Below are 26,034 nucleotides of genomic sequence, written 5' to 3'. Positions count from 1 at the left end.
CTAATAGTTGTTACCAAAATGTAGATGGTAGATTTTTTTTTAAGTACATTGGATTTTTTTTAAACAATCTTGGAGCTGCTGAAATGCTTGCTGCCTTTCCCTTTGCAGTGAACCGTCTTTATTATCTCTGATACAAGTCAAAGCAAAATCCATCTCTTTATTGCAATAGATAAACTAGGATGAAAAATTTCAGGAACTCATTTGTCACGGAGAAGCCCAGCAATCTGCGGACAAATGTTCCTGCTGTTTGCTGGGTGCCTGAGAGAAGGGGGTATTTTTGTCTCTTTGATGAAGAAGAGCTCTTTTAGAGGAAATAAGGTGGGGTTCGGAGGGGAGGTTTAGTAATCATGGCAGCAATGACGGACAACAAGAGGTATGATACGGTAGATGTCCAGGCTTCGGGTCAGACTGGAAAGAAGTCCCCACCCCAGCTTTCCCCATCTCTCTTTTATGGTTCAGATGTGAGTGTCCCCCAAAAGCTCATGTGTGAAACAACGCAAGAATGCTCAGAGGTGAAATGATTAGATTATGAGAGGTGTGACCTCATCAGTGCCTTTTAATCCACTGATAGGAATTCACTGGGCTCTAGCTGTGATATATAGTTGTGGCTGGAGGAGGTGGACACTGGACCATACCTTGGGGGTTTATATTTTGTCCCTGGAGAGTGGAGCGCCCCTCCCCCACTTCCTGATTGCCATGACCTGAGCTGATTTGCTACTTCCTTTCTCTTCCACCATGATGTTCTGCCTAACCCCAGGCCCAGAGCAATGGCATCAGCTGACCATGGACTGAAGCCCTGAAAAAAGGGCCCAAAATAAACTTTTCCTCCTCTTTGTTATTCTTGTCCTGTATTTTGTTCATAGTAATGGAAAAAGCTGACTTGGTCCTTTCTTCTCCGCCCCACCTCTCCCCCTCCTCTCTCTCTCCCCTCCCCTCCAGGCTAGCCTCTGTGCACCTCCTCCTTCAGCCTCAACACCTGTGCCCAGGTGACCTTCCACCTTCACCCTCTTCTCTGTCACCATTCCAGGTTCCCAAAGACACTTGCTGGCCCTGCATGGACTTGTCCACCCTGGTCCACGTGGCATGGCTGGCAGGGCAGGATCACATGTTCCTGTGGCAGTGAAGTTTCTATAAGGAGGAGGGACAGGCAGCCAGGAAGGGAGGGATGGGCACATCCCCCACTGGGTAAGTGCCACAAAACCAAGAGAACTTAGAGGTCTGTGTACGTGCCCTGCCCTCCTGCTGTTAGAGGGGGTGGACTAGGAGGACATGCTGGAGGCCGAGGTGCATTGGAGGAAGAAAGAGAGGCCTTGGGTAAGGGGGCAAGGATGGCACCTGCTGCCACCTCTCCTCTCCACAGCTGCTCCTGGGCCAGACGGGTTGGCAGGTGGTGGAGGGAGCTCCCTGTCTGCCCAGACATTGGCTCCACATGTGTTTGAGGGAATGAGGGCTTAGGAGCCTGGCTTCTACAGGGGTGGGCAGAACGAAGGGCCTCAGTTGACCTGTCGGGCATGACCAGCAGCCCAATTCTGCAGGGAAGCCAGGGTCTTCCTCTGTGTGGAATGTAGGACAAGCAGCGTGGAACTGGCCTGGCATCCCCGTCCTCCCAGGCAGCCCCAGGGCTTGTCTTAGTATTCACAAAATCCCTGGGAACACTAATTTGACCAAAACTCAACAGGCTTCTTGGCAGAAGGATAGCAAATTTGTACAAATGGATGCTGGATGTGTGGAGTTCCCTGTCATCTCAAGACGTCACCTTGTCCCAAGACCTTTCTTTGCTAATGGCTACCCACCTCCCCCTGACCTGAGCTGTAACAGAGCCTCTGTTCACTGCTCCAGCTGTCCATGTGTCCCTCCACCACGTCCCATCACCCTGGCTGCTCTACTTCCACAGCTGAGTCCTGGCCTGACTGTGCACCCTCTGAGGACAGGAGCTATATCAGAACAGCTTGGTGCTTCACAGGGTCTGGACCAAGTGCCCCAGTGGCTGGGCACTGAGTGGCCTGGCTGAGACCTGGCATCCTCTTCCCCACCCCTACAGCAGCCTGAGCTCCTTTTATGGACTTCTTCTCCCCTTCAGAGGTCACTCACTCCTAGAATTTAAATCTGGAACAGGACAGACTGAAAATGGGTTGGTCAGTCCTGATAGCCATCACCCAGCCCCCATTCAAAGCCTCACTTGTGTGAGCTCTTGATCATCCTTCCCACAAACTTTCTCATTTCTTAAGTTCTCTATAATCAGTTTCTGTTGCTTGCAACCTAGGAAGGAGGTTGAGGTGGGCGGAGAAAGCAGGAGGGTGTGGAGAAGGAGGAAGGGAAGGGGGAGCCTAAATCATCCCCTGTGAGGCAGTGAAACAGAACCTCCTGGAAAGCCGGACACCAGCCGGACAGCGGGGACAACGGGGACAGTGATCCAGAAGAGAAATACTGTCTTCCTGGAATAGCCAGCCAAGCCCATTCACACCTGTAGTAACCCTGGGCCAGCCGTGGAAATGATCTCAGAAAATCCTCTCAGCTCCCACAAACGTGGCCAGGTTCATGGTGCCCTCTGCCGTGACAGCAATGACTAACAGACATCCACTGGGCCCCTGCTAATAGAGACACTAAGGCCACCGCCCCAATCCTCAGACTGCTCAAGAGAGAGCCCTGCATCCGGGAGATCAGGAGTGAATTCAGCAAAGGTCACATGCTACCCCACATAGCCAGTGAGGCACCCCGACTGTGATCTACCACAGCCTCAAGCATTTTTCTACATGGCTTATGGTTCCTAGTTATACCTTGAGGTGAAAAACTCTATCTGAAAATGAAGATATCTGGATGGTTGGAAGGATGGACAGAAGGACAACTGGGTGGGTGGGAAGTGCTGTAGAGATGAGTGAGTGGGCAGATGGGTGAGCAGGTGGGTGGTGGGATGAGATCCTTGGAGGTGTAGATACAGGAAGTTAGATGGATAGATGGTGGATTGTGGATGGACGGACGGGCAGAGGGTTTGCACATCCTGCTCCCATCCCTGTAGCACAGGAGCATGGTGGCACAGAAGAAGACCCTGTGCCAACATTAAACAGTCCTTACGACATCTGGCCTGCAGAGCACTCTACTTCCCACCACCACACCCTCAGAGTGCTGCATCCCCCTGGGCTGGGGGGCTGGCACAAAAGCCCCCTCACATCACTTTGCCACCATAACTGCATTTCTCTCCCCTTCTGTCCTGAAAACTTTTCAAATTTTCAAATTTTTAATTTTTTAATAGGCACAAAGAAATTGCACACATTTATGGTGCACCGTGTGATATTTCAACACACTTATACATCATACAATGTTTAATGTTCAAAATGAGGTAAACTTATCTATGTCCACGCATAATTTCTTTATGGGGAAAACATCCAACCTTCTTTTATCTTTCTGCAAATATCATTAATCTTATTACACAGTACACATTATCATTCTCCATAGTCACCTACTTTGTAGCACTGTGTAGTACTGGTTTATCTAACCATAACTTTGTACCCCTAGATTGCCCTTTTCCATCCATCCCCGCCACCCTACTCTCCCAGCCTCCGATAACCACCACCCTACTCTCAACTTCTGTGACACCGACATTTCTAGAGATCATACAGTACTTGTCTTTCTGTGTCTGGCTTATTCCACTTAACATAATGACCTCCACTTCCATCCACACTGCCACACATTAGAGGATTTCATCCATATCATGGCTGAATGGTCTTCCATGTTCCGTGTTTCTTTACCCATTCATCTGTTGATGGACATTTAGGTCATTCCCATTTCTTGGCTATCGTTATTGTTGCTGTCATAAACGTGGGAGCGCAGATGTCTCTTCAACATACTGACTTCATTTCCTGTGTGTGTGTGTGTGTGTTCAGGATTGAGACTGCTGGGTCATGTGGTAGTTCTATTTGTATTTTGGGAGGAAATTCCACACTGATTTTCCTAATGGCTGCCCTGATTTGCATTCCCACTCACGGTGAGCAAGGGCTCCCCTTCTCCACATCCCCTCCGCCACTTGTGATCTTCTCCTTTTGATTCATACTCACTGGAGTGAGGTGCTATCCTGCTGAGGTTTTGATTTGTGTTTCCCTGATTTGTGATGTTGAGCATGTTTTCATTTGTCCCTTGGCTATTTGTATGTCTTCTTTGGGGAATGTCTGTTTATTTAATGTCTAGTGCTCATTTTTAATTAGATTATTTGTTATTTTGCCTTTGAGTCGTTCAAGTTCCTTACCTATTCTAGATATTAACTCCCAGTCAGTTGTATAGTTTGCAAATATTTTCTTCCGTTCCGTAAGCTGTAGCTTCGTTACTCTGTAGATAGTTTTCTTTGCTGTGCAGAAGCTTTGTGGGGTTTTGTTTCCTGGGCTTTGAGGTCTCATCCAAAAAAAAAGAAAAATTCTTTGTCCATCCCATATCCTAAAGTGTTTCCCCTATGTTTTATTCTAACAGTTTCATAGTTTAAAAATCTTCAATTCATTTTGAGTTTACTTCTGCAAACGGTGAGAGGTGTAGTCTGGTTCCTTCTTCTGTATGTGTATCTCCAACTTTCCCAGCACCATTTTTTGAAGAGGATGTCCTTTCCCAATGTGTGTGTTCTTAGCATCTTTGTTGAAAATCAGTTGGATGTAGGTTCCTGGGTTTACTTCTAGGCTCGCTATTCTCTTCCACTGCTCTCTGTGTCTATTTTATGCCAATACCATGCTGTCTCGATTACCACAGCTTTGCAGGGATTATTGAGGTCCGGTAATGTAATGCCTCCTGCTTTTTCTTCTTGCTGAAGATGCTTGGCTATTCAGAGTTTTGCGGTTCCACACAAACTCGTCTTTTTCTAGTTCTGTGAAGAATGTCACTGGCATTTTGATAAGGATTGCACTAATCTGTACATCCTTTGGGGTGATATGGACATTTTAACAATATTGATTTTTTTGATTCACAAACACAGGATATCTTTCACCTTTTTTGTGGCCTCTTCAATTTCCTTCATGAAAGTTTTATAGTTTTCATTGTGGCAATCTTATCCTCCTTCATTAAATTTATTCCTAGGCATTTTGGGGGGGGCTGTTACAAATTGGGTTACTATCTTAATTCTTTTCCATAAAATTAGCTCTTGCCATATAGAATTGCTGCTGATTTTTCTGTATTGCTTTTGTATTCTGAAATTTCACTGAATTCATTGTTAGTTCTAGTAGTTTTTTCTGTGGAGTCTTTGGGGGTTTTCTATTCATAAGATCGTGTTATCTGCAAACAGTGACAGTTCCACTTCCTCCTTTCCAATTTGAATGCCCTTCGTTTCCAAATGACTATATTGACTAAAGGTGTTGAAAGTCATCAGCCTTACCTTGTTCCAGATGTTCCCCCAGTCACTGTGTGGCTAGCTGTGTACTTGTTATGTGGCCTCCGTTGTGTTGAGGGACATCCCTTCTATCCTGGTTTGTTCAAAGTTCCATCGAGGGGGAATGTTGAATTTTACCAAATTGTCTTATGCATCTATTGAGATGATCATTCTGGTTTTACCCTTCATTCTGCTGCCGTGGTGGATCACAGGTATTGATTTCCACATGTTGAACCTTCCTTCATCCCTGGGATGAACCCCACTTGACCATAGTGAATGAGCTGCTTAATGTGCCGTTGGATTTGGTTGGTGAGTAGTATGTTGTTCAGGATTTTTTCATCTATCAGGGTTATTGGCTATAGCTTTTCTGCTGTTATTGTACTCTTGTCTACTTTTGGTGTCAGGGTAATGGTGGTCTTGTAGAATGAGTTTGGAAGAATTCCCTCATCTTCAATTATTTGGAATAAATAAAGAAGAATGGATATTAGTTCTTCTTTAAGTGTTCAGTAGAATTAATAGACAAGTTGTTTTAGTCAGCTTTTTCACTGATGTGACTAAAAGACCTGACAAGAACAATGTTACAGGAGGAAAAGACCGTTTCAGAGGTCTCAGTCCGTAGACAGCTGGCTCCATTCCTCCCAGCTGGCTGTGAGGCTGAACATCATGGAAGAAGAGTGTGGTGGAGGGAAGTGGTTCACATGATGATCAGAAGCAGAGAGAGACTTCACTCACCAGATACAAAATATATACCCCAAAGACATGGTCCCAGTGACCCACCTCCTCCAGCCACACCCCACCTGCCTTCAGTCACCATCAGGGGATCAATTCACTGATGGAGTTAAAGCTCTCATAACCCAATCATTTCTCCTCTAACCTTCTCAAGCTTTGGGGGGACACCTCACATTCCAAACCATTCCATCTGGTGCTGGGCTTTTCTTTGAAGGGTGATATTACTAATTCCATCTCATTACGTATTATTTTGTCTGTTTGGGTTTTACATTTCTTCATGATTCAGTCTTGGCAAGGTTTTCATATCTAGGAATTTGTCCATTTCTTTTAAGTCGTCAAATTTTCTGGCATATGGTTATTTATGAAAATCTCTAATGAGTCTTTGTAGGCCAGTTGTAATTTGCCTTCTTTTTTTGTCTCTAATTTTATTTACTTGAGCCTTCTCTCTATTTTTCTTAGTCTAGCTAAGTCAATTTTGTTTATCTTTCCAAAAAAATCAGCCCTTGGTTTTGTTGATCTTTTGTATGTTTTAGTGTCTATTTAATTTATTTCTGCTCTAATCTTTATGATTTCTTTCCTCCTACTAATTTTGGCTTGATTTGTGATTGTTTCTAGTTCCTTTAGGGGTCATGCACTGTTGCTGTTTTGATGTCTGCCTTCACAGGTACAAACTCCCCTCTCAGTACCGCTTTTGCTGTATCCCACAGGTTTGGGCATATTGTGCCTCCACATTCATTTATTTCAAGAAACTTTTAAATTTCCTCCTTGATTTCTTCCTTGTTACATTGGTTGTTCATGAGTAAGTTGTTTTATTTCCAAGTATTTGTATCATTTCCAAAGTTCTTCTTCCTATTGATTTCTAGTTTTATTACATTGTAGTCAGAAAACATACTCATTATGATTTCAATTTTTTTTTAAAAATCTATTGAAACTTGTTTTGAAGCCCCCATATGATCTCTCCTAGACAATGTTTCATGTGCTTTTGAGAAGTTACATTCCAAAGCTGTTGGATGGAATGTTCTGTGGACATCTATTTGACCTAAGCTATGGTTTATCTCTATTGTTTCTGAGTTAGTTTTCTGTCTGGAAGATCCATTGCTAAAGGTGGGGTATTAAAGCCCCTAATCTCCCTCCCTTTAGGTCTTTTCATATTTGCTTAATATATTTGGGTGCTCCAATATTGGGTGCACAATGTGTACAATTATAATTTCCTCTTGTTGTATTGATCCCTTTATTATTATATAACAACCTTCCTAATCTGTTTTTATTGTTTTTTATTTAAAGCCTATTTCATTTGATGTAGGTATGGCTACTACTGCTTCTTTTTTATTCCATTTGCATTGAATATCTTATTCCTTCCTTCACTTTCAGTCTACATGTGTTGTTAGAGGTGAAGTGAGTTTCTTAGAGGCAGCCCATAGCTGGCTCTTGTTTTTTATCCATTTGGTCACTCTTGCAACTTTAAATTGGAGAATTTAATACATTTACATTTAAGGAAATCATTGGTAAATAAGGTCTTATGCCAGTTTGTTTTTTCTACTTGTATTTACCTTTTTTTATTTCTCCCTGTCTTCCTTGTGCTTATGTGATTTTTCTCTAGTGTCGTGTTTTGATCCCTTGATTATTATTTTTGATATATCTACTAGAGTTTTTTTCTTTATGGTTACCATGAACCTTACAAAAAACTCTTTGATTATAACAAGTGTCGGAGTCTAGCTCCAACAGGGGGTCTCAGGAGACACACGGATGGTGAGGAGTCGGTGAAAGGGAGGAAGAGAAACAACACAGACACCAAAGTGAAGGTGTTGATCCCCATCTTTACTTGTGAAGTTGATCATATATACTTTTCATTTGGGCAGGCTCACAGTACTTTGTGGTTACAAAACAGGAATCATTATTCAAAGAAACAAAATATTACGTAGCTACAATTAGAATAGAAGACTGTATCTTGGCTTATGCATAAGCAAGCATTTGTACTTTCAGTTCACATTTTGCTTTGAGCTGTTTCTGCTTAGTTAATTTTTAATAATAGAAATGTCTCAAACTATTGGCCTATACCTTGACTATTCTTTCTTGACTTACTGTGCCATGGTTACAGCAAGTGGTTAACTTGTTATTAATTTTAATCAAACAAGAGTAAGAACACAAACCATTGTGCACAGGAACAAGTTGCCCAGTACCAAGCACTAATCTGTCTTCTTAACATTAATTTTCCTTCTCTAGATTTTAATTTAATTTCTCAAAAACTTCCTTGCCAGGAATACAGGGAGTTTTTCATTAGACATTAACAATTTACACTCCACAGCTGAATCATTGCATTTAGAGCAAACAGATCTATTCTTTAGAAGTAGTTGCATTAATTGGGAAAGTCATGTTTTTTCCTTCATACTTAATGGTCATATGAGAAATCGCAACTATACTTATTAAAGGAATACAGAAACAAAGCAGCCCATTCCCAGAAACATACTGCGCTCCTCCAGAGGATGGACGCTTTGTGCCATCGACCTCAGTAGGGCCTTGCCATTGCCTGAGTCAGGGGAGGGGCGCAGCAAACAAGCTACATTTAAGTAACAGCAACTTGACACTCTATTGTAAATATAGAAAAAGAAACAAAAACAAAAAGAGAGCAACAAACACTAATGAAAAACTATATTGTGCACTTCATCCTTCCTCACATTTGGAATTTTTTTGTCCCATTTGACGTCTCCCTATATGGCCTGTCTATCTCTTAATATATTCATGTAGTTATTATTTTTAATTATTTTGGTTTTTTTTTTTTAGTCTTTCATACACAGATACTAATGGTTTCCACACCACTTTTGCCATCTGCATAATTACTTTCACCGGTGGATTTTCTACCTTCCAATTTTTTCTTCTTGCTCATTAGCATATCTTTCAGTTTGAAGTACTGCTTTCAGCATTTCTTGGAAGACAGGTCAGCTGGTGATAAATTCTCTCAACTTTTGTCTGGGAATGTCTTGATATCTCCTTTATTTCTAAAGAATAGCATTGCTAGATATAATATTCTTGGTTAGCAGTTTTATTTCTTCAGCACTGTGAAAACTTCATCCCACTCCCTCTTGGCCTGTAAGGTTTCTGCTAGGAAGTCTGCTGTCAGGTGAATTAGGACACCCTTTCATGTGTTATTTAGTTAGTTAGTTAGTTAGTTTCTTGCTGCTTTGAGAAACTTCTTTGCCTTTAACCTTTGAGAGCTCAATTATAATCTTGGGTACATATACTTGGTTGAGTTGAATCTGACTAATGACTTTTGACCTTTCAACACACGGGTATTTATATCTTTCTCTGGGTTTGGGAAGTTTCCTGTTACGACCTCTTAAAATAAACTTTCTACCCCTTTATCATTCTCACATCCCTCTTAAACCCTATAACCAAAATATGTGCTTTTAATGTTGTCCCAAAATTCCTGTGACCTTTTTTCACTCATCTTCATTCTTTTTTCTTTGTTCTCATATGTGTATTTTCAAGTAAGCCTGGCTTTCTTTTGTTGGATCACTTATGCTATTAATAACTGCTATCATGTTTTAAATTTCAATTAGTATGCTTTTCAGCTGGAAAAAAAAAAGTTACTTCAATCTGTTAAGTTTCCGAGATAGACTACTGAAGTGTTTGTGTTTTCTTGAAGCTCTTTTGAATTTCATTATAATAGACATTTTGAATTATTTGAGTCCATACATATCAGTTGCCACATTGTCAGTTTCTGGTACCTTGTTTTGTCTATCAAGTGAGATCCTTGTCCCCTGAAAGTTCTTGATATGTATTGGAGTACCAGGTCACCTGTGCATTGAACTAGTTACATATTTCAACTTTCTTGCGCAGAGATTCTAAGCATACTGCTTATTTTCTCTGAGTCTTTGGTCACTTTAGAAATTTTAGCACTAGGTGGAACCCTAAATCCAGGTTTGCCACAAGTCTATGGCTGATGTTTTGTCACTATTTCAGCACTAGAGGATAACCCAAGCCCAAGTTTGTCCCAAATTGGTATGTTGTTCAGAATGAACTATGGGACACCCTTAAAAGGGTTATCCAGCCCTGCAAACCTCCACTTGGGGCCAGAATGGGCCCAAATTCCTCATCCATAATCATCAACCTGTGGTCAGGTGCTGTGGAATGTTGTCTGACTTGAGACCTCACTGTGGAGGGCCTACCCCCAGGCTTCAATATAATGACTTAATGCAACCTCTCTCTTCTGCAACATGGAAAATTACTGTCTGTGTCATGCTACATGGATGTCTGGGGTGATGGCATAAGCAGTCCCATGGCTACCAAGGCCACATTGCTGGATCATGCCCAGAGCCCACAACCTACAAAGGCCAGAACAGCATATGGACAGGACAAAGTCCCATGCTGCTATGGCTTCCTCCTGCTGTGCTTGTGCATGGGACACATATTGCTGCAGTTAGCCACAGATGATTCTAGCTGGAGTAGAAATCCATCCGAGTGAGGTCACGGGTTGCCTGGAGCCCAAATGGGTCCAGAGGTCTGTCCATAGGCACTGGCCAGGAGATAGGAGCCCTTGAGATCTGCCAAGTGTTAGGCTTCACCAGCACAGTCCTGAGATCCAAGACAAAGTCCTGTGCTTACTTCTCTGTCCTACCCCCAGAAGATGGAATCTTGTACTATGTTGTGTGGCTGAGGATTGGAGGAGTGGTGGTGCAGAAAATACTTTGGCTACCTGCTAATGCAGGTCCAGAGTTTCAATCAATGTGCATTGGCCTCAGGCCAGGGCTATGGGTTCTGCCTGGTGCTGAAATTCCAGCCTAAGACCTGGACTTAATTCCCTCTCCTTACCCCCAGTACAAGGTGTCTCTCTCCACACTACCTTGCCTAGGGGTTGAGGAAGGGCCACATTATCAACTCCTTGCTTCTTGCTTACTTCATTGTGTCTTATTACTATGCTGAATAGTATTTTCTCGCTTGGTTTCCTTAGCTCTCATGAAGATAGTTCAGTATGTGGATAACTACCGTTCAAACTGATGTTTCTATGGGAGATGAAGGTTGGAGGGTCCGCCATCTCTCTCTGAGAGAAATTTCTGTGCCTGAAACTTTTTAGTGTCTCTCCTATTTTCTGCAGAGAGAGTCCAAGTAGCTTGTTACCATTTGTAAGGCTCTCCAGGGCCTGGCCACATTTGTCTCCCCAACTCTTCAGCATCCTCTCCCAGGGTGTCAGAACACTCCATCCCTCCTGCCTCCCACTGTGCCTCCATTGGCCACTCTGAGCCATGTTTGGCTATTTCCCAAAGATGTCAGCTTTCCCACACCCTGTGATTTTGCATGAACTCGTCTGTCTTAGAACTTACTCCACACTCAGGCGAAGGCCTAATCATTCTTCAATGCTTTGTTCCTGTGCTCAGACACCATCTTGACCTGAAAGCACATGTACAACCTTCTACTTGTCACATTTCTGTCCCCCACTGGACTTCAACTTCCTTAGGATGGTGTCTCACTCACTCACGGCAGTGTCCTCAGCATCTTACCAAGTTCCAGGGACCTGGAAGGTTCTCAGTAAGTATTTACTGAAAGTACCCATAAACCTGCAGCTTTGAATCTTCCCCCACTTCCTTCAATGAATGTCCATTGAACTCATGTTGCTTGGTGTCCAGCTCTTGACCAGGAGGAACAGAGAAGGAATTTAAGAAAGTTAACTGCTATTGACAGCCTTATAAGAGGACTGGAGTAAATATGAACGTGCACACTCGAGAAAGATGTATGGCCTCCTAAGAATGCAAGTCCCATGATTGTGAAAGCCCAGGGCTGTCAGAATTCAGAGAAAAAAATAGTGGTGAAATTGGAACAGGGGGACCTTGATGTGTGGAAGAGAAGGTGGAGAGAGAGAGAGAGAGCATTTGGGCCAGAGGAGCAAAAGGACCATGGTTCAGAAGACAAAGATGGGAAGTTGAGGTAGGTCTGGAAAACATGTTAAGGGATCTGGCTGAGGGCCCCAATAACAAGGAAGACCAGGAAACGAGTTTTTTGAGGATGTGTGCCAGACACTTCAAAACTGCCCCACCAGGGGATGGCTCAGAGACATTAAGTGACTTATGCACAATCATAAGTGCATAGGAACAGTGGCCCTAGGCTTCAAAACCAGTCTAAAACCCAGCTCTACTCACTGCACTGCAGGGACAGTGGGCATGTAGAGCGGGAAGGAAGGTCACAGGTGACAGGGTCTTATTAAACATAATTGCAATGCAGTTTGGGATGTGTGCTCTGCACTAGAGTCAACGCACTCCTGGCCTGTTTCTTAGCTCTCTGAACATCCAGATGGTCTCTGTGACCCGCCTAAAAAAATGTGTTCACCTCTGCTGCTTCTATAGAGACAGGTCAGAGACCGAGGCTTGCAGGCTGAGCTCAGACAGGTGACCCTGGTTCGCCACTCCAAGGCCGGGCCCCAGTCACAGGTCAGCGTGAGCCCTGATCTGTGCTGCCTCACAGGAAGGCCTCGGAGGACCCTGCCGTGCTTCCTGGAAATCATTGTATGTCTGACCAGCTGTTTCCCTTTCATCTCTTGGTTGTCTAATTCTGCCCCAAGAACGTAAAAACATTGCCCTGGCAGGATTTGTTCTTGTTAAACCTGGCTGGAGCCTTGCTAAGGTATATTAATCTTTAACTGTTTATGGATTTTTCTCCTTAGAATATATGCTCTATGCTTTCACATCCCATGGGGAGCCAAGTTCTTCTTCCATATTGATGACGACTTGGGAGACTTATTTTCTCCCTGGGATTCCCTTCTCCAGGCTTATTTATCAGATCCGCAGGCCAGGATCCCCATGGACCTTTGCCTCATTCCTGAGACAATAGGTGGTTAAGACCTTGGGCTCTGAGATCAGACAGAGCCAGGCGCAGACTCAGTGCCCAGCTCTAATGCTCCACCCAGGTGACATGGAACAAAGTCGTTAAACCTCTCCAAACTTCATTCTCTTCTGCAAACGAAAACGCAATAGGGTCTTATCTTACCCAGGTTCTCTAATCAGCCAAAACCCATCCGTGGTCAGAGGAATTACTTTGCAATGTCCTTAACTCTTTCCAAGGACTTCAGTCCCCTTTCAGCCCTTCCCATTACTCTCCTTCCAAGGAAAGCTGCCTGCTCTTTGGGTGTCCACCACGTCAGCCTTACAGGGTCACCTTGCACCCTTAATCAGCTTAATAAGAAGGTGTGGGACAAAAAAAAAATAATACAAAATGATGATCTTACTTAAAAGGGAGGAGGCAGGGAAAGCTATGAATATAAATGATTCATATCTCTTACAAATTTATGACTGGCCAAAAACACATTCTAAGAGCATCATTAAAGTAATATCCCAAAATGTGTAAATATTCTGGTGTTTCAAACCCTCCAAGGTTAAGTACACCAAGTACTAAAGACTGCTTAAAATAAGTAGTCAAAAACCAAAATGCTACTGATAGCGTGCATTGGCGCACGCCTGTAATCTCAGTGACTGGGGAGGTTGAGGCAGGAGGATCACAAGTTCAAAGCCAGCCTCAGCAATGGCGAGGTACTAAGCAACTCATTGAGACCCTGTCTCTAAATAAAATACAAAATAGGGCTGGGGATGTGGCTCAGTGGCCAAGTATCCCTAAGTTCAATCCCTAGTACCGCCCCCCCCCCACAAAATGTTGGAAAACACTGGTCCCCACCACACAACCTCTGCACAAAACCAGCAGCCATGTGGACCAACAGTCCACCTATACCTACCTTTTATTTAAAACCAGCTTGGCAATGGCTGCCCCTGGTTGCCAGCTTCTCAGATTGCCTGACCCACCTCCCATTTTAGTTCTTTTGCAAGCCTGTCTCAGGGGATAGAGGCTGGCTGGCCACCAGAATGCAGATAAATTATATTGACCCTTTTCTCACCTTTCAGTGACTCTAGAATGACCTAATTTTCCTTGACACCACGCTTAAATATTCCTTCAGTAATTGCTTCTGACCAAAAAAACCATTCCCACATCAATGCCATGACACAGTGAGGCTGGGAATCATGACACTCTGCAGTCTTTCATCTACCTTATCTCTCACTGGATGAAATGGCCATTTACAGGCTGAAATAAGACTGAAACTCAGAGGCAGACTGCTCCTGATTTCCTGCCAGCTCTGCTACTGTGTGAGACGCTGTCAGCTGCACCCATGCTCTGGTGACCATCCTGTTAGGCATCCATAACTGCTCAAAATCCCCCTGGTCCCACTATCTGGGTTGCGTCAGGAGATCTTCACCCCAGGGGAGGCCATCAGGACATGAGCCATGACCTGGCACAGCGTTGGAACTCAGGTGGGTGGCTGCCACCAGCAGATGGGTCACCCCCACCCACCGCACCCACCCTCCATCAACACCTGCCCCACAAAAACTGTCAGATTCTACAGTATCCGTGCTTCATTCTCTATAAGAGATTCCTTTTAAACATAGTAGATGTTTATGGGACCACAGGATTGGAAGGTATGGACTCAGGTATCTCTGCAGAAGGATGTTAGACCGAGGAGGTGGGCTGGGGTAAAGGGGAAGGTCATCTGTTCTTCACAAAGCTGCCGTGACCATCAGCAGTTGACTCTTCAAGTGGCCAGGGTCTGCCCACTGAACCATACTGTCCTCACTGTGGACAGGATCCTGCTGACTCCCACCTGCTCTATCACCCTTTCCACAGTGCCCCAGCCATCCACCGCAACCCAGGAGAGTCCAGCACACCAGCCTGTGGCTGAAATTGTCAGAAGGCATGGCAAAAATGACCCTCCTCCCCCAAACCGGGCATGATTCACAGGGAGCCTACCAACATGGTAGACAGATATGGCTGCCCACAGGGCCACCTCCTCATGTGCCAGATCCTGGGAGATCTTGGCCTCCTTGGACCCTTGAGCCTGCTACAGCACTTGGTGGCAAGTTACAGTTAACAGACATTCACATGACACGGCATCCAGGAATAAAGACTGTGGGTGACTAAACAAGCTCAGAAGTTAGGCTTGCCCTCTGCAGTTCTACCCCATTGTGATGGTCATCTACATACACAGAGGGAAGCAAGAAATGACTCACTGAGAGAGGGACTGCTCATTCTCCACATTACTTACTCATTCTCAACTTACATATTCTCAAATGCAAATGCAAAACACTCTGAGATCACCTTTTTCACCTAGCAGAAGTCCAAGAGTCTGAGCACATAATCTGATGGCATGACTGTTATTAAAAAAAAAAAAAAAAAACCATTTTCACATGTTGTTGGTTGTCGGTGAAGTGATAAAATCCTATGGTGAGAAATGCAGCAATAAATTATACAGCCACAGTGCATCTGTTTTCACACTTTGACACAGAAATCCCACTTCAAGGAATCTATCCCAAAGACACACTAGCAAAAGTATAAAGACTTGCTCTTCCATCCCATCACTCTTTGTTACAACAAGAGCCTGGGAGCAACCTGGTGTGTCCATCAGTAGGGTGCTGGTTCAATTACCTGTGGTCTGTGCATCCAGGGGTGCACCACACAGCTTTTAAAAGAGAAGGGACAAGCTCCCTGTGTATTGCTGAGGAACAGTCTCCAGGATGTTTTATTAAATTTTTAAAAAGATATGGTATCTTATCATTTATCTAAAAAAGGAGAGGTGTGGGTAGATAATGATAATTACATCTTGTAATGGAAAGAAAAACCATAACACAAAAGAGATATGGCAGCCACTGGTGACGTATGAAAGAAACATCACCAAGTGTGTTTGAATTCAAATGAGATAATTGAGCCCCTTGCAAATATTTGTTATTAGGGAATTAATAAATGTTTTCCAATAATGATACTGTGGTTATATTTCCAAAAAATGAGTACCTCTCAGAAGCAGTCAAAGAGAATGAGAATCCACCTGCTATTATGCAAGAGAATCCACCTGCTATTATGCAATTACCTGTTCTCAACAAGGTCATCTCACTCAGACTTCAAACCTCCAGAACTGTAGGATAATAATTCACCTTTAAAAAAAAAAAAACTTAAAAACATAAGTCCTTATCTTTTAAAAATACGTCTTGCAAAGGCATGGTGTCTGGTATTTGCTCCAAAGTAGTTTTTAAAGATTAGGGTGTGGTGGGTGGGATGTTAGTGAAACTAGGTTGGCCGTGGCTGATGGTCATTGAAGCTGGAAATGGGTCTGTGGTGGTTCAATATAGTGTTTTCTGTGTGTTTATATAGGCTTCATTTTTTTTCCAAGAAAGATGGAGGGTTTGGGGGAGATGAGGAGGAAGGGAAAGAGGTAAGGAAGAAGAAGGAAAAAGAGAAGGAAGGGAGAGACAAAGAGGGAGGGGAAGAAGCCCATCCCTTGCATTGCAGTGTAAGTCGTGATCTACAGGAGCCATTGTGTGGCTGGCTGAAGGATCAGATGGAAGACAGCCGTCACCCTGCAGAACCATTTTCCACACAGAAATCAATCCCCAAGCCACCCCCCAGAGCGGGTTTAAGATTCTGAGACCTGTAGACCTGGTGTGTATTTGCATGTTTGAACATTCATGAACCTATGACAGAAGAGCCTCCTCAGTGGACCTCAGTGTCCCTCAGCTCCAGTGGCCTCTTGGCCAGCCCTCTGGCTCCCCAACACAGTGGACACAGGGAAGCAGCTTTGTTGGGCCACACACATCTTTTCAGACACTAACCTTACAGGTGGCATGGTGACAGCTGGGAGATGGGAGCGGGGTCATTCCCTGGAATGAGATTCCAGAGACGTGTTTGAATACAGGAGGAGATTCCACACGCCTCTCAAATAAGCTAAGCCATTGAGAAGCGAGGCCGGGATGAGGGGCCAGAGCCAGCACCCACAGATGAGGACAGCCTTCTTCCTCAGCATGAGGCAGGAGTACCAGGCACCAAGTGAGGGTCCCAGTGTGGGAGGTCTGGTAGAAAGGGTGGGATGAGGTTGGGACCTTTCAAGCCAGCATCCTGAGAGGAGCCTCAGGGCCTGTCCCAAGGATCTCTACTCCAATGTCATGGCTCTTGGGAAGCCAAGCAGCCTCCTAAATCAGGCACCTTGCAGCCACTACTTGGCCTGTCAACCATATGGGCAGAGGACCAACCTCACAAGGCAAGGAGCAAGCCATCATTTTGTGAATCTGTCTCCTGTGCTCTGAGGAGTCCTGCAGAGTCGACAGATCAGTAAAGAATGAAAAGGCACATTTCCTCCCTGTCCTCGGAGTGGGGGCCTGGAGCTCCCCTGAGCCCTCTCCAGCCAGGAGCCCACCTGGGACCCTTTAGATTTCTCCTCTCCTCCCTTTTCCCTTCTCCCTCCTCACCCCAACCCAGGATTGCTCCTGTGTCAGTCTGCTGCACTGAACACACAAGGTCACTGGCCTGGCTGTTCGTGGCCTTGGCAGCTCTGGGGGCCTCCAAGAATTGGCCCTGGATCTCCGCCACCCTTCTTTAAGGCTAGCAAATGAAGCAAGCTCACTTAGAGGTGTCCTAGCACGTTTACCTTCCCCTCCAATCATTAACAATTCTGCCCTCCATCTTGTCCACCTGTCCCCTCCTTCCCCTGCACTATCTCCTCCACCTTCCCTCTCTGATCCTGGCTGCCCTCAATGTCCAGCCAGAGCCTCACAGATTTGAGCCCTCCTAGATCGCCAGCCCACACAGACCCCTTGTCTCATTTTTGTCCACTCTCCTCAGTTCCTCTTCTTCTGATTTACATAAGTGATGTCAGCTCCAGCAGAAAGAAACTCCAGAATATGCCCTGATTCACGAATTAAATTGAGCATGATGGAGTTGGGAGAGAAAAGATGATCATGATCATACCAGATGCCTCCGCAGAGCACATTCCACTTCAACCCACTGGACTGATCTTAAGGCCCCAGCAGCGGGGCACGGACCTGCTGCACCCTGGCCTTTCACTTCCAAAGCTCCTCTGGCTCAAGCAGCAGCAGAGCTGAAGCAGCCTCTGGGCCCCACCTCTCCTTTGCAGTTCATCACGCTGAGAGGTGGGTACTCAGTGTCTCCATCTTACAGAGGTGGAGACTGAGGCACAAAGAGGCCACGTCATCTATTCAAGACTGCTCCACAAGACAGTGACATAGGCAAAGTCAAACCAGGCCATCCGGCTCTGAAGCCTACTCATGAAACCTTCCCCCAGCTTCGAGAAACTCACAGCCAGCAGGGGCTGTGCCTGGGAGGAGACCCAGAAGAGCACGAGGATACTGACCTTTAGGGGACTAGAGAAAGAGACAGGAGGGACCAAGGAAACCAACCACATTAAGTGTGGTGCTGCCCGGCTGAGAAGAGAGAGGTCAGATGAGCAGATGTCCAAAGTGGTCAGAAGAAGGAGGAGTGGCCCGATCTTGGTTCTTTGGGATGGACAAGGGAGGTGGGAGGAGCAGCAGGCCTCTCTGCTCAACTGCGAGGGTCCTCTCCAGACATGGTGAACCAGGCACCGTGCCGGGTTTTGGCATAAACCATCTCAGGAGACACAAGACAAAGAGAGAAGGTTGGGGAGGGTGAGAAACTCAGTTGGCTGGGCTGGATGGTGCCAGAGAACAGGGGAGAGGACTTTAGACTAGTTGTAGGTGGCCAAGGAAGATCTTGTTCCTTGTTTAAACCTTTGGCTCATGCTCCATCCCAGTGAGTCAGGATGATAAGGAAGCCCAGGGCTGTGGGTGGCCCTGAGAATTCAGGAGCAGCCCCACCCATTCCCCTGACTGAACCACAGGGGCATCTTCTCACACCTTGATGGGCAGGGCTGGGACAGGTTGTGTTGGCCATCCAGTCAAGATGAGCTCTGGGCTGGCCAGAGAGGGACACTGAGCCAATGTCTGTGTGAACCTCTGAGAACCCCAAGAGGTGAGCGCAAAGGAGAGGAAGGCAACAGGGGCCCAATGCTGGGACAGCCATGCTATTCAGCCAGGGCAGTTTTCTTCCCCTACCCCAACTTTGCAGTCTGAAGGCATCTTTATGGGGTGCCACTGGGATCTTGTGACTAGAGGCCAGGGATGTTGCTAAATATCCCACAAGACATAGTGATAGGGGACAGACAGATGTGAGTGGTGGGGACACAAGCTTAGGGAATAATTCCATAAAATGGGCCCACTGTGCTGACTCTTTTCCAAGAAGCAAATTGCCTGCAGCCCTGCCTGACTTAAGTGGACAGGATCTGTCACATTCCTCAGCACACTACCTGTTATCTGCAGGAGAAATGCAGACCCCAAATAATGTCCATAAGAGAAACCCAAGCTCCCCTGAAGGAGGAGACTTTGGTGACTCTGTTTACAGACCAGATCCTGAAACTCCTAGAGATAAGGGTAATTCCTCCTAAACAAAAAAATCTCTAAGAATGTATGGTTAAGAAATCCAATTAGAACCTGTCAGCATGGGTCAAAGTGACTTCGAATTGTCATGATAGTGGGGACTTAAAAATCTGATGTCATGAGGCTCTCTGCCCTGGATTTGGGCAGGACTCTGGAAACTTCTCTGGGATTCCCAATAAAAGTGGAGCACAGGAGAGGCACATTGTTCTTCTCCTCTCTGAGTGACAGGACCCACTCTCCCTTGGGAGTGTCCCCTTTCCCTTTTCCTGTCCCTTCAATAAACTCATGCCTGTTACTTTTAGGCTAAGGGATGTGTCTGAAATCTGACTCTATCACAAGAATTGGGGGTTAAGTGTGGGGTTTCTACATGCTGCCTCAGTTTCCCAAAAGGCCCCAGACCTGTAATATCAGAACAGTTCCCACTACCCAACAAAGAGCTATCTGTCCCAAAAGGTCAATGGTGCTGAGGTTGAGAAACCCTGGGGTAGAGCAAGTGAGGCCTGAGAGACTGAATCCACACCACTCCCCAGGAGGAAGCTGCCTCTACCCTGAGGAAGGGGTGTCTTTTCCTGATTCTGCCTGGAGCAACCAGACTAACAAGAGCTTGGGGGTAGGGAGGACATGCTGGTGCTGCTAGAGAGGAAGAGAATGTACTTGCTGTCACCCAGGCTGTCATTTGTGCTAAAAGCAATTTAAAAGAGATATTCAGTCTTTAATGGAGGGTCAAAAAGTCAACCAATGTGATTATGTCATCTCCTTGGTGGCAGAGAGAGAGCCCTTTTAAAAGCACTATGACATACCCACACAGGTGGCAAATAAGACGTGATCCAAGATCACCACTGTAACACTGTTTCTAAGAGTGAAGCCACATCAATGCCCGTCAAGAGGGCCAGGCAGGGTAAACAACAGAATACCCTGCACCACCATGGGGATGCTTTATGCACTGCGATGAATAGGAACCCGAATACATTAAGCGAAAAAAGCAAAGTACAGAACTCAAGGGAGTACTTGGCAGCTATTAAGTGAAAGAGAGGACAAAATTAACAGTATATTGGTAATTGCTTACATTTGCATGAAGTAGTGGGTCTCTAACTTGATTGTGCATCAGAATCAGCCCCAAGGACTTCAAATAATATAAAACTTGATTTTTATTTTTCCGGCAGGATTGGAGAGCGTTCCCCACTCTTCTCCCCAGAGTCTTACTGCCGGGCCCACTGGGGGGGGGGGGGGGGCAGAGCGGAGCCTTAGACAAAGGCCTGTTAAATGGCCTCTTTCCCTAATCCCTCCAGCAAACCTGAGGAGTCTGATTCCCAGGCCTCAAGTGGCCGCTGAGGGTGACAAGTTCATGGCGTTCAAAGAAATCCCTCAGGAACCGAAAAGTTGGGACCAATAAAGGGACCTCTCAAGTCCCATCACCTCCTCTTCCTTTACAGGGGAAGCGAATGGAAAGTCTGAGACGAAGGTGGCCCGCGGAGAGGGACAAACCTGCCCCTCCAACCTGCCCCGCCCCGCCCCCGCCAAGGGGGAGGAGCGACGGCTACAATGGATCCTCCCGCGGGCTTTGTGCGCGCTAGGAATCCAGCTGTCGCCGCCCCGCGGAGACCCTGTCCCCCCGAGAGCGCGCATTTCCGGGCCGCCCACCACCCAGATCGCGTCCGCTGCCGCTGCCCCGGCACAGCCCAGAGCCGCTCCCGCCCGCTCCGTGGTCGACGCTCCCGCCACTCCCCGAAATGCCAGTCGACTTCAACGGGTACTGGAAGATGCTGGCCAACGAGAATTTCGAGGAGTACTTGCGTGCGCTCGGTAAGCGCTGCCCCGGCGGTCCCCAGGGTCCCGCTAGCCGTCACCCGCCTGGGCAGCCGCCGCCCGGTGCACCCCGGCGCCAGGAAGGGCGACCGCGACCAGCGCTTGCGAGGGCGGCGGGCGAGATGCGAATCGGAGGCTCCGGGGTTGCAAGGGTTAATTGGTGGCAAGCGTCTGCTTGTTGGCTCTCTGGACGCGGATAATTTAATTAGTAGAGCTGGCCTTGGTTTGCTCGTTTTTGTTTTTAAAGGTTAGTGTGAGAGCAGAAAACTTTGTTGCCAAGTGGAAAAGAGAAAAGAGCGCAAAGCCAGCGGGGAATCCCAACTGCATTCCTGGAACCGCTCCTGGGTCGCGCTCCCTCCCCCGGGAAAGGTTCTCTTTCGAGTTTTCCTGCCAACTCCCTTCCCCTGTCTCCGCACCCCTTGCAGATGTCAATGTGGCCCTGCGCAAAATCGCCAACTTGCTGAAGCCAGACAAAGAGATCGTGCAGGAAGGCGACCACATGATCATCCGCACGCTGAGCACTTTTAGGAACTACATCATGGACTTCGAGGTTGGGAAGGAGTTTGAGGAGGACCTGACGGGCATAGATGACCGCAAGTGCATGGTGAGGATTCGTGAGTCCTGGGTGTCTCCTGCTCAGGAGATCTGACCAAAAGCCCCCGGCTAGTTAGTTGATCTTTGAGAGGAGCAAAGGCCCTTGTGTTGTGAAAGACTGCGGATCTTCCCATTCCCAGCCCGCAGGGCAGGCAGCACCCAGTCAGCAAGCACCCCACCACATCCAAACCTGCTGGTGTAGTTATGCAGGCTTTGGTTGCTGAATTTGCCCTGTCCAGGCGCTTTGCCAGATATGTTAGGCGCATGACTTCACCAAGGCTCCCCACAGCCCTGAGGACAGCGGGAGTTCCCCCTCTTACAGGTGAAGAACAGTCTCTGGAGAGATGAAGGGTCCAGGAGACCCTGGCTAGGGACCAGCGACCTGGGGTTCCAAGTCCATCCTGTGCCCCCTAGCAGACTAGGGGCTGCTAGAGGAAAAAAAAAGGAAAGAAAGAAGCAATACAGGACACCACCCTGAAGCGCAAACTTCCAGTATACCCCCATGTGAGGTCCCCTAGGGAACAGGCACCTTGATCTCTCTGGAAGCCTCCAGATCTGCCCATCCTTGGGATGGCTGGGTCATACCAGCTGGGACTTGGCCCTTGGTCATCCCCTGACCCACCCTATCATTTTCTGCCTACTGAGCTTCCTTTGAACCTTTGGGCAGGTCAGTGCCCCTGCAGCCCAGGCCAGAGGAAGTGGCAGTGGGGGATGGGGAAGGCCCTGCTCCTCTCCTTCCCAAGGATGGGAAGCTGTGACCAGGAGACCCCAATTAGTGCTGCCACAGCAGTTCCGGAAGGTCATCCCCAGGCCTCCAACAACATTCTCTGTTTCTGGGGTTTCTGGGAGGTCAGGGTATTCCCAGTCTCGGGCTTGCTTCGGTTGTCTGGGTAGGGAACTGGCTTGTGTTTCCATTGTGTGGGTAGGAACTGACTTGTGCTATCCAGGGGCCCTCACACACCCCTCCCACCATTTGCTGAGGGTCTTGCTGCTAGGTCTGCTTTGTGCTTTGCATATGGCCTGCCATTTTACACCACAGCCCTGAGAAGGAGGGTTTAGTAATTCATATTCATGCCATGACTGAGGCTCAGAGAGAAAAGGAGACTAAGAGCAGGGGACGTGAATCCTGCTGATGGGTGGCCCACACGCCTGTGTTCTGCCAGGCCCCTCTGCTGATGGACTTTGCAGGAACAGAATGGCTGAGTTGGTAGGACCACTATTGATGGGGTGCCCACGTCTGGTATTAAAGAGCCCCAGCCTGGACAAGTCACCCCACCGTGCTTACTCCTCAGCAGGCACTCAGGACTGGTGCCCAATCTGCTGTTTGCAATAGTGGGAAGAGGGAGTAGCGAGCAAGGAGTGTCCTTGAAGGGGCCACTGCGGGAAGAAGAGGCTATTGTAAGAAATGTCATGTTATGACTCAGGTCTCAAGGCCTCTTGTCCGCCAGAGAGGCTCCCAACAAGGAAGGAGAGCTCAGAGAGGGTCTCAATTTCTAGTCACTGCCCAGACAGCATCCTATCTACGGCAGGGACCTGCGCTCCATGAGGACAGTGCTTGTCCCCACCTCACTCTTAGGGTACTAGCAGGACACATCTCCATCTCTTTTCTGGGGTCCTTACCATGCCGCATGCACCTTCTGTACTCGGCTGGTTATCTTCACTCTTCAGTCTCTCCATCATCCATGGACACACGAAGCATTTATGGATCACCTAGTGAATATTGGTCATCCCGTGCTGTGTGCCAGACACTGATCAGAGTTTGCATTCATTCACTTCCTCCTCACAAGACCCTTTGCAATCCCGCTTTATCACCTTGGGGAGGGTCCTAAATGGCAGAGGAAGGATCTGAGTTAGCCACTGCTTCCCTCCCGAGGTGGTCACCACACCAGGAAAAGGACAGCAGATGTGCCAATCCTGATGCCCAGGAGCACACAGACCCACAATCCTGACACATGTGCTCAGCAGTGACAAAGGGACATGTATGATGAGTGTCGAGGGAGTGTGCTCAGACAGAGGAAAGGGTCCCAGATATCTGTAGGAGGTCACTTCTGCACTTACAGAGGAGGAAGGGAGGATTGGGGACACACAGGAGGGGAGAGTAGCCAGCTTTTCTCAATCCAGCATGGTAGGAGGGCCTGGCAGCTGGGCAAACTCCCAAGTAGACAGCCTTCTCTCACCTTGCCATTGACTCCTGGGAGGTGGGGTGGCCCTGGCCCTCTGCTCTGCTTGGCCTCTGCTTGGACCCCAGCAGTGCAGAGAAGCCCCTCTCTCTGGGCAGCCTGCTGGATGCTGTCTGTGCACCTTGGCACCACCATGAAGAGCACACTGGGGGTGGTGGAGGATGAGGAGTTAGGGCAGCTGTGCGGCCTTGGACTTGTGTATCTGAAAAGCTGATTTCCCAGAGGCCAGTTTGGCCGTGGACTCTGAGTGCCCCTAGCTGTCCTGGGTTAGGTGATTGTCAAAATTACTTTCCCCACGTTCTGCCCCCCATGCTGCGCTCAGAACCCAGCACCCAGAGCAGCAGCCAGGGGTATGTTCGCAGCACCTTCCAGGAGTCTCGTTCTTCATTCATTCCTTTCTTTGGGTTCTACAAGCATTTCATGGTGCTTCCTCTGTGTTCGAGCCCCTGTGTCAGTGAGACGATTCCTGTCCTCATGGAGCCCTGTGGAGAGGGAGGGAGGGGACAGACTGAGGCAGCCACTCATACCCTCATGCCGTAGGGTGATCAGGGGCAGAGAAGCACTGCAGTCTGGGAGGTCCGGGATGGTTCCCAGTCTGAGCCAAGTCTTGAAGGATGGACAGGAAGTAGCCAGGCAGACGGCTTGAGAGGAAGACCCAGGCCAAGAGAACAGTGCCCCGGTAAACATTATGTCAGACCTGTCCTGCACCAGGCCCTGCACCAGCTCAGCTTCAGGGACACAGAGGCAGCAAGACTTCCTAGATGTCCAGGCCAGTCTAGAAGACAGAGGCGTCACTGGGCAGTAATAGCCCAGTGATGGAACCAACAGGGCCAGGGGTGGGGGAGCAGTGTCAGAGAAGGTTCCAAGAAGGTGACAGCTGAGCAGGACCTTGATGGACAAGGAAGAAATAGGGAAGATTGGAGGACATGAGAAGAGCATTTCAGAGCAAACCCATGTACACTCAAGCCCAGAGGGCCTGGGTGCCGGGGGTTTTGGAGAGGAGAGAGGTGGATTCCGCAAAGACTTGAGATGGCTGAGCATGATGGGGAGGGCAGATTCTTGAGGACCAAGGGACCTTGGATGTGACCCTGACAGGCAGGAGGGGGGTCCTGGTGGAGTGAGACTAGGCCAGGCTGACATTCCTCTGCAGAGCACCAGAGGCCCTCTGGCTGGATCAGGGCTTTTCCATGGGAACCTTATCTATATTCCAGAGCAGCAGCCAGCGGTGGAGTCCAGACTGCTGATGGATAGTTCTGGGCCTGCACAATGTTGGAAAAACCTTAAAGCCAGTTGCCAAAGATGGCCAGAGATTGTAAGATTTCATAGAAAAATCCATATTTCTAGCTGTTCTTACAAAAAAAGAAAGAAAGAAAAGAAAAGAGAGAGAAAGTAAAGAAAGGAAGAAAACACCAGGCGCCTGTCTGTCTGTCCCTGCAGGTTGTGGATCCCCAGGACACTGTCACAGTTGCTCCTTTTTGATAGACATTCTCCAGGTTACCCACCTTGTTACCTGAAATGAAGGATCAAGGGGGCATTTGTCACTGCTGGCTCAGTGTGTTCCCTTAGAGCTGGGCCAAAGTGGAAGGAGAGGCAGTAGCTGCACAGTCAGCCTCTTGGTAATGGAAAGGCTGGCCCCTGGCCGCTGCCTTAGAAACCCCAGGAGTCAGGTTTTGAAGCTGCTAATGCTCGAAGCCCCTGCTGTGGAGTACGGAAGCATCTTTCTGTGTCTCTCTGCACCTGAGCCTCTGTGAAAAGTGGAAAAACTATAACATTTGGTGTAGAGGACCCTGGGCCACTGGTCTGACCCTATGCACATTGCAGTCTGTGCCCAGACAGACCTGAAATGTCCCTGCAGTCTCTCTCCAGCAGGGGGACCAGGGTTTCAGATCTGTGCAGCCTGAGGGCTCAGCTTCCTCCCCAGTCTGGTTATTCAGAACCTACAGGCCCCACGGGCAGCAGGGTCATGGTTTCTGTGGACGTGGGCCCAGCAGGCAGGGGCTCTTCCCTGTCTCTGGTGTCCTTATCATTAAAATGTCCACAGACCCAGGAGGACACGGGTAGCGTTTGTCACACACAGCCTATAGGGGTTTGGCAAGGTGGGGCGGGGGGGGGGGGGGTG

At 47.5% G+C, this 26,034-nt stretch overlaps 1 protein-coding gene across 1 annotated transcript in view; it reads left to right on the top strand.

Annotated features, from left to right (window-relative positions):
• Window positions 1–26,034, top strand: part of RBP1 (retinol binding protein 1) — a 56,648-nt gene that overhangs the window by 12,857 nt on the left and 17,757 nt on the right. Inside the window, 3 exon segments of the mRNA XM_081302101.1 lie at window positions 20,769–21,043; window positions 21,046–21,138; window positions 21,567–21,745. Of these exon segments, the coding sequence (XP_081158227.1) occupies window positions 20,878–21,043; window positions 21,046–21,138; window positions 21,567–21,745 (438 nt within the window). The 5' untranslated portion in view covers window positions 20,769–20,877.

Source organism: Spermophilus citellus (assembly GCF_964194105.1).
Source record: "Spermophilus citellus genome assembly, chromosome: 7".
NCBI classification, from domain to species: domain Eukaryota; kingdom Metazoa; phylum Chordata; class Mammalia; order Rodentia; family Sciuridae; genus Spermophilus; species Spermophilus citellus.
Note: the sequence above shows the minus strand (reverse complement) of the source record. Positions and strands in the feature narration are given on the sequence as shown.